This window comes from Brassica oleracea, chromosome C9 (assembly GCF_000695525.1).
Source record: "Brassica oleracea var. oleracea cultivar TO1000 chromosome C9, BOL, whole genome shotgun sequence".
NCBI lineage: Eukaryota > Viridiplantae > Streptophyta > Magnoliopsida > Brassicales > Brassicaceae > Brassica > Brassica oleracea.
In genome coordinates this window covers 41,938,165-41,947,664 of record NC_027756.1, presented here as the reverse complement: position 1 = coordinate 41,947,664, position 9,500 = coordinate 41,938,165, and the positions used below count along the sequence as shown (strand labels likewise).

General features: G+C 31.4%; 1 protein-coding gene across 1 annotated transcript; it reads right to left on the bottom strand.

The window, feature by feature from the left end:
• Positions 1-5,605: 5,605 nt before the first annotated feature.
• LOC106315058 lies at positions 5,606-8,890 on the bottom strand. Its single transcript, XM_013752832.1, has 6 exons — positions 8,823-8,890; positions 8,256-8,379; positions 7,948-8,166; positions 6,054-7,865; positions 5,818-5,936; positions 5,606-5,717 (listed from the first exon to the last, which is right to left on the bottom strand). Exons 2-6 carry the CDS (start codon positions 8,346-8,348, stop codon positions 5,606-5,608), a joined length of 2,355 nt encoding a protein of 784 aa, XP_013608286.1. The 5' UTR covers positions 8,349-8,379; positions 8,823-8,890.
• Between the last annotated feature and the right edge of the window lie 610 nt (positions 8,891-9,500).

The following is a 9,500-nucleotide window of genomic DNA, read 5'->3' as shown; positions in this document are numbered from 1 at the left end:
TGTAGTACTGTGGTGTAAATCCTCTGTTTACTAAATGCTTCCATACAGTTTCACTACGTGCAAATTTTGAATTCTTGCATTTTCGACAGGGGCAGAACATTTTACCGCTTTCCTGTGTGATCGGTGTACAGCTCGCCTGGTGCATGAATGTCTCTAGCCTGCTCAGAAATGCGTTGTGGATTTTACATGGTTTTAATATAATATTTACAACGACTTTACGACGAAATTAGGTAAGTTAAAGCGCATTGAATACACGTTTTCACCTAAATATAACGGTAACATGTTTCGTTGTAATGTCGATGTAGTGATTACGACGTATTTCTCATTCCACGTACATTCGTCGTAAACTTACATGGATTTTACTGTTTGTCGTAAATTTACATGGCGTTTACGCCGAAAGTTGGATTCCTCGTAACTTCATTGTAAACACCATGTAAATTTACGGGGAAATATTTTCGTCGTAAATTTTCGTTGTTATGGGCACGTTTTCTTGTAGTGATTGAAGTTTGTCAGAAACTTGACTTTTGATAGAAGACTTCTCGGGGAAGACTCTTCTGAAAGTTTTCTCAATGTCGCAAGAAATCTACCTGGAATACTTTTGTAATTGACTATATTTGACTTTTCCAGAGAAGACTTCTCTCGGAAGACTTCTATTGAAGTCTTCAATCGGAAGATTTCTATTGAAGTCTTCTCTCGTAACCAAAGGTTTGACCAAAACCCGGAATAAAATTTGAGAAAACTTCTCAAGAAGTCTTCTCATTAATATTAAATGTTTGACTACTATTTTTCAATTGCAAAAGTAACCCCAGCAGGCTTCTTGCGACAGCGAGAAGACTTCGGGAAAACTTTCAGAAGACTTCTATAGAAGTTTTTCCCGAGAAGACTTCCCAAGAAGTCTTCTATAAAAAGTCAAATTTCTGACAAACTTTGGTCAATTGCAAAACTAACAAATTATCCGAGAAGACTTCTCGAGAAGTCTTCTCTGGGATTTTCGTTTTTTTTTTCTTAATAAAGGAAAGTTAGAAGACTTCTAGGGAAGTCTTCTTGATGGAGAACACATCTAGCGAAGTCTTCTGAAAGTCTTCCCGAAGTCTTCTGAAAGTCTTCGTGAACAGATCTGAGAAAAAAAAAAGATTTCATACCTTGAGCTTGTGAGATTACTTGCTTTGCTTCTCCAAGCACCCAAAATTTCAATACAAAAGCTACCAAGTCGTTAATGACCAAGAATCATGAGCTTCAATGTCTCTATGAACCTTACAAAGCTTGGAATCAAAATCTTAGTTTTTTGGATGAATTTTAAGAGAGAGTAAAAGAGATGTGATTTGTGTGCATAAGTAATGAGATATGAAGAGTAAAAATCGAAACTTTGGTGCATTGAAAGTTTCAAATTGGTTGTTCATGGTGGTTAGTGTATTGATGGCAATGACAATATTGTAAATATTTGGTGAAGATGAGGATGATAAGGTAAAAGAATCATTTTCAAAAACAAAAGAAAAAAAAATATAATGGCATTTTCTTGAATAATTCAAATTTTTTTGGTGAATAGGGAAAATGAAAGTTTCAAAAAAAAAATATGGGTTATTTTTGTGTTTAACTTGAAATTTTATGTCATATTTGAAAAAAATCCTATATACTTTATATTTGGTTTTAAAATTAAATGTATGTTATGTTTTTTGAGATAACCATCATTTGCTTCCCTAAACCTATATTTTAACACAAAAATATTTTATCATTAGTTAAAATTTATCATGTTTAACTAACAAATTGATTATTTATTTAAAATATTAATTAAAAATTATTTTAAAAAGTTGGATCTTTCATATATCTGTATTTTTCACTTATGATCAGAACTTTCTTAGAAACTATAACTAAGATTTTAACGTTTTCATCATCATTTTTGTAATATTCATTTTCACTCTTAATTGTCTTTATTATTATAGTAACTTAGAAATATGTATTTTAATATATCTGATTCTAAACAATTAATCATAAAGTGCTACGAACATTTGGAAAATTCTGTATTAAATCATCATTTCATACCTTCACTTATAATATTTTTAATAATCTTAAATTGTTTTTCTTAGCAAAAAATCATTTTTGTTTAAAATGTTTAATATATAATCATTTTTAAACTAATATTTCAAATTTAATATTGATTAGTAAACCAAATACTTTTCAAGGATTGCATAAGTTTGGCATTAGTAATTTTATCCTCAATCTTTCTTAACTATATAAGTTATATAAATATATATATAATAAATATATATATATATAATAAATATATATATATATATATATATATATATATTTTAACAAAAGAATATTTATATATTATCATTTTTGTTTTAAACATATAATAAATAATTATTTTCAAGAGAATACTAAAATTTTAATATTGATTAGTAAATCTAATACTTTTGAAGGATTGCATTACTCTGGCATTAATTTTTTAATATATTTTATTTATAATAAAATTTTAATAATCTTGTTTTCATCGTCAGTTCTAATAATCTTATTTTTCATCTTAAATCTACACACAATGTTTAAAATATATCTTTTACCAAAAAGGAAACTATATCAGTTATATATATTTTGAAAAATCATATATATATATATATATAATCATTTTTGAAACAATATTCAAAAATAATATTGACTATTAAACCTAATATTTTTGAAGGGTTCATGACTTTGACATTAGTGTTTTCAATATATTTTATTCATAATAAAATTCTAATAATCTTATTTTTCATATAATTATATTTTTTTCATTTTTGTGTTAGATATTTAGTATCTAACCATTTTAAAATAATGCTGAAAATTTAATATTCATTTTTCTCCACGATTTTGCGGGGGTCCGAATCCTAGTATTGTGTAATAACAAAATAACGGAAAATATGATTAATTACCTAGTAATTAAGAAATGGTGGAATATACATAATTTAAAACAATTTTTATCTATTTTGTACGATACTTAATTTATCTTAAAAATTATTATTTCAAGGTTTATGGATATATTGCTCTTATTCATATGTTTAACCTAAAAAAAGGAAATACAAGTTATGGCACATGCAAAAAATTCAGTAATGTGTTATTTATAAAGCAGCCACAAAATCGGCACACCACAAACTCCAAATTTGGTAGAATTTGTATGGAAAAGATGTGGAACATGCACAAGCTACTAATTAAAGAATAGGGTATGATTAACAAGTATAATTGATCTGGTACATTATCTGTGAGACCTGTAAATTCCATGGTTAGCAATATGACAAAGGTTGCGTGGGAACTGAACAAAAATAAAAAGAAAGCAAGATTTCATATATTGGATTTATATTTATCTATCCACTTTCTGCATCAAATAAATTAAAAACCATATAATACTATAGACTAGAGCTCTTTGGTTTCATTGTGTAAATATGCTTGGTCACATATACTGTTTCTTTACTTAGGTTAACTGTCAAAATCAAGGTCTTTGTAAATTCATGAATTGATTGCTCTTCAATCTCCATATTATATCTATTTACGAATGTTCTCTTTTGAGGGTAAAAACATTGAATTTAGGGTGAAGGCAGCAAATAATTAGCTTAGTAAATGTACTAGTGAGTTTCTCCAATCTCGTCCTAAGGATAACAATCTTCATGAATGCTCTTTCTGTCACACAACTAGTTTGCTATCATGAGTTTTTTTAAAATCTTCCCATCATGAAACAAAATCTTTGTTCTACATGTCATTTGATTGATATCTACCATTAGCTTAAGACGGAATATTTTTCCTTGTAGAAAAAGGAAAAGTAATTTTTAACTTTATTCACTCCAAATGTAATAAGTTTTTTTTAAGGTCAGTGAATGGAATGAACTCTTTAAATGTGAATGAAAATGGTGTGTTAATTTCTCCATATATGGCTTACTAGGGTTGTGAAAAATATTTGTAAAATTTGATTTAATTATCCGTTTTGATTCTAACAAAAAAAATGGATTTTGTAACTCTAAGCAAATCACATATTAATATTCACTATACGTAAAAAAACGAAACAACTCATTAATACTAATATTTTAACAATGAATATTCGGTCGATCATGCATATACATACCTGTATTTAATGAATTATATAATTATTATATATTATATTAGTTTTAAATATTTTATTTATAAAATTTATTATTTAAGTTATTAGAGTTATAAAAGTAAATCAATTTTATTTTATAATCAAGTACAATTATTTTATATTATTTTGAGATTTTATTAGGGTTAGTTTTTTTTAAAAATTATTTATATTGATCAAATCAGATATCCAATTAAAATATTAATGAATTAGATATCAAACACCAAATATCTGAGTAGCTGCGGAGCAGCTCGGATCAGATAATTAATTATTTGGACGAAATAGATTGGATCACGAATACCTCAAAAAGATTCGGATATTCAATTTGTGCACAACCTTTTGGCTTGCATTACTTCTTGTTCTTCTTCAGGGGTTTAAGCGATGTTCGTTTGTATCCAAACTCTATATCTAGATGAAACTATTCAGATATTGTTTGTTTGTAAACTTTTGTATCAACATTTAGATTCAAAATCTGTAATATTTAGATTTTTGAGATGCAGAAAAATATAGAGTTAAGATGCAAAATTTGCATTTCAAAATCTAGAAACGTAATTACCCTTAATACATATAAAAATCAATTAAATTTATTATTGTAATTATTATATAATATTATTAACCTTAAAATTATATAATCATGTCAAATCGTAAAATCAATTAAATTAGTTATTGTTTCTGCCAAAACAATAAATCGAGGTAATGTGTTATTTATAAATCAGCGACAAAATACGCACACCACAAACTCCAAATTTGGTAGAATTTGTATGGGAAAGATGTGGAACATGCACAAGCTACTAATTAAAGAATAGGGTATGAATAACAAGTATAATTGATCTGGTACATTATTTGTGAGACCTGTAAATTCCATGGTTAGCAATATGACAAGGGTTGCGTGGGGACTGAAGAAAAAAAAAGAAATCAAGATCATTTGTTAGATATATAATTATATATATCTATCCACTTTCCGCAGGAAAAAAAAAACCATGTAGTACTGTAGACTGGAGCTCTTTAGTTTCATTGTGTAAATATGCTTGGTCACATATACTGTTTCTTTACTTAGGTTAACTGTCAAAATCAAGGTCTCTCATAACTTGGCATCTGCCCAATCACTACAAACCGACTTGATCGCTTACTGTTCGCAGATATTTTGACACCCTAGCTAGTTCGCATGGACATGTAATTTTTTTACTACCAGATAGCATACCAAAGCATTAAGTATTTCATGCTACTATAACGCAATGCAAGTTAAAAATATGAAGGAAAATCCATGTTCACTCGATAATGACAACCTTAACAAAAAGCTGTAACTACATAGTATGGAGATACAAGAAGTAAACAGAAACTTATGACTCAAATTTCATAATGTCTTAGTAAAAATATTGCATAAAATCTGATATGATAGTTGTCAATAAGAAAAAGTCTGATATGATAGTTGTCAATAAAAAAAAAAGTCTGATATGATAGGAGGTGCTGGAGAATGTTCACCAGCAGTTTTTAGCCAAATTATTAATACGGATGATGCACAATGGACCGGTTTTCCTCTTTCTCTCCTGAACCTTTCAATCTGCCTTCTTCATTTTTGTTTTGATTACCAAATTGAGAAGAACCCGAAGGAGCCCTAGCAGATAAACGAAACAAACAAACAAACATAAAATGCATGTCAACTTAAAATTTATAAGTTCATGATAGCTTGATGTAAAATAGCTTTAAAGACATACATTTTATGTTTCTTTTCATTATGCTTCATCATGGAGACCATATCCATAGACTTCTGTTGATGCTTCTTTGTCTGGGAGTGAAAATCTACACCCTCAAAAGGTTTTGTCGCCCAGTCTCCCTAAAAAGAAAAGAAATACAAATTAGATACATGAAAAGCAAGTTTTTAAAACATCTTGAAAATGTGGAGACACAGCAAAAAAAAAAAAGATTAAGAGGCAAATTTAAATACTAAAACCTTAACTGGAAACGAGACATCATCACCAGGATATCCTTGCAAGGTATATCTACTCTGAGATCCAACATCTCCAAGCCTAAAACCATTATTACTATCCACTGCTCCAATCTTATCACCAGCAATTACCTTCTCTCCTATTTGAAGATTTCCAAGACCTTTAAACTCACTCCTATGCAAAGCAAATCTATCCCCTGAAGGCCCATATTCATGAGAAGGCATCCCAAGGTGTTCACGTATAGGACTTCTTGGTCCATGTCTGAACTGTCTTTCTCCCAAGTCCATGGAAGGCTGAGAGGATCTTAAAGTAGGTCTTAGCTCGAAACCTGTCTCATGCTTTTCATGACTCCTAACCGATGATCTCTGGTCAAATACTCTATCCAATGATTTTGCAGAACGACCTCTAGATTTTTCAGAAATCGTGAGGTAATGCTGGGGAAGATTGCTCAGCTGTGGAGGTCCATCTTGGTCTAACAAACTAGGGTTCATTAGTAGAGTACCATCCAGAGAAGGATCATCGTTTAGGCCTTTTTTCTCTACTAAAATACTCTTACCTAGGTCTTCCCAACCATTTCCAACATCTACTAAAAGACTCTTACCTAGGTTTTCCCAGTCATTTCCAACATTTTCTTCCATCACTTGCTTGCCTAGAGGCCCAATTTTTATTTCACTGCCCTCCACAATAATCTTTGATCGGTGGACAGATTCATCACAAGCCTCAGTAAGCTTTCTTTTATGCTTATGATCAAAATTAATTGTAGTTTCTTCAGCAGCACGTAACACATTATATAAATCGTTGGTTGAATCAGAGATTGAACTCTCCATAACTGCTTCATCATCTTTATTTCCATATATATGAATTACTTTATCTGGGCCCAAAGGTGGCCAATGTACCTGCTTTGGGATCCTTTGCAAGCTCGGTGCAGCATGTCCTAAGCCCACCTGCGGTGCAGTAGCGGAAAAATGGTTCATGTTTGGTTGAACCCCAAGAATTGTAGGAATATGTTGATGCTCCTGCAGAGCTATATCGAGATTATAGGAAGGGCCTTCCTGATGCATCTGATTATGAACGACATCAGTTGTTGATGCTGCTGTTTGTTGTTGCGGCAACGAAGGATTTGACAAAATCAGTTGATGTAATGAATGCATATATGAGCTTTCAGGGACTGATGCTCCTCCATACTTAAGCACCTGTTGCATCGTATATTGATCTCTCGTTAGTTGACTTGGTATCAAAGGCTGTTGTTTTTGAATGAGAATAATAGGTTGAGGTGGATGAACATGTGTTACCTGTTCAGCAAAATGATCTTCATGATACTCAAATATATTGTTTGGGGGAGCTTCAACTTGGTTTGTCTGGTTAGGTTGAGGGTTCAGACCAGTCCAAAATGCATGTGGATGGTTTGACTGACACTGACCAATAGTGTTTTGTGCCAGACTATCCTGAACATTGTTGTCCTTAGGTGATGAAAATGCATCATGAGGTTGATGCATAGCTAAACTCTGATATTGGACCTGTGGTTGAGGTTGCATCTGAGAGTGATCGGTTTGAGCAACATGATGAACCCGTGGCTGCACCTGCACATAGATTACTTGATTTTGGGGAGCAAAACTTTGAAGTTGCATCAGTTGTTGTTGTTGCATGTAGTCTCCGGCATAGTTTTCATAATACTGATGATATGGTTGTTGATACCATTGCCCTTGAGTCAACGTTGCAGCAGATACACCATGACTCTGAACACTAGCTTGAGAGGTGGTCATAGCAATGCTAGCCTGAGTGGTGGCCGTAGCAACACTTGCCTCATTATAAGCGTCCTGAAAGCCATTTATTACAAAATTTATATAGATAAGAATAATAAACAAGCATTTATATATTTTTTACATAAATATTGATTACTTGATTTTGTGGAGCAAAACTTTGACATTGAATCGGTTGTTGTTGCATGTAGTCTCTGATATAGTTTTCGTAGTACTGTTGATATGGTTGTTGATACCATTGCCCTTGAGTCAACGTTGCAGCAGATACACCATGGCCCTGAACACTGACTTGAGAGGTGGCCATAGCAATGCTAGCCTGAGTGGTGGCCATAGCAACACTTGCCTGATTATAAGCGCCCTGAAAGCCATTTATTACAAAAGTTATATAGAGAAGAATAATAAACAACCATTTATATATTTTGACGTAAATATAGGTAACAAACTCACATGACAAACTTGAACATGCTCCCGCCATTGATGGTGTGCAATATGAATTCCGCACCAGCTGCAAATAACAGGCGAGTTACCAAAAGAACTCATTGGATTTAGATCTCTCACGGGTTGTAGTCACCTAACAACAACAAAACACCAAACAAATAAGCCTATATATGAGATTTAACATCAGGAAAAAAAAACAACCGATTGTTCTCGTTTGCATGAAATCATAGAGACTACAAAAGCATATTACTTTGAACCAAGCAGATCTGATCACACATATAATTTCATTAACAAAAGAGATCAACACCCCCCCTCCCCATGCATGGGATCAGAAAAAAAAGAACAATTCTTTTCATCCCATTTGCTTGAGTCGAACACGTAATTTGAGATCGTCAGAATACACACACACACCCCCGACCCAATCAAAAGACTAGAGAAAATGGTTTAAAGGTTGCAAAAAGAACTTGAATCCAATGACAAAGACAACAAACAGAAGCAGTGTAAAGATTCCTCGAACACTAGCAAAACATAGAGATTAATAAGAGTTGTTGATGGAAGAAGTTACAGGAGACTTACAAAATGAGAAAAGTTGACGATCACCGAGAAAAGAGAGGAAAGTTGGAGACAGGAGAAGACAATTTTTCTTTGAAGCTTAGACAGACTTTGAATACACATCCAAGCTTTTATGTTTTGTTTTTCTTATCAAAGGCTCCTTATAGGGAAAATATCATAAAAACTTTTCAGTCCACACAATTGCTGTAATTACGAATCTAATGAAATTTAGCTAACCAATCAGATTTTATACTTACTAGATAAGTTAACACATTTCACAAATGACAAAAATACAATTGCTGCAATTACAAATCCAATGGAATTTAGCTAGCCAATCAGATTTTATAATTACTAGATAAGATAACAAATTTCACTGATGAAAAAATATTTATCACTTAATTTAGTCAAAATTAAAAATAGCTAGATAAATATGTGTTTTTTTCTCAAAAAAAAAAACTTCTTTCTACTTTTTAAAATTCAATTACGAATGAGATTTTTACTTGAATTTTTTAAAATAATGTTTGTGCTGAAATACATTTGTTTTCTTTTGAAGAAGATTTGCTTCTGGATTCATATGTATTTTTCTCTAATACATTTGACAGTTGTAATATTTCCAAAAATGATATCTACTCTTCCAAAAATAAGAAAAGGTCAAATGTACAATTTAAAAACTTTCTAGAATCTCCAATCATGAACCAACAA

Coding starts and splice junctions, on each gene's coding strand:
- LOC106315058 (XM_013752832.1), bottom strand. CDS start 8,348: ATGAGTTCTTTTGGTAACTCGCCTGTTATTTGCAGCTGGTGCGGAATT. Junction 8,167..8,255: donor AGCATGTTCAAGTTTGTCAT/GTGAGTTTGTTA, acceptor AATGGCTTTCAG/GGCGCTTATAATCAGGCAAG. Junction 5,718..5,817: donor AATGAAAAGAAACATAAAAT/GTATGTCTTTAA, acceptor TTTATCTGCTAG/GGCTCCTTCGGGTTCTTCTC.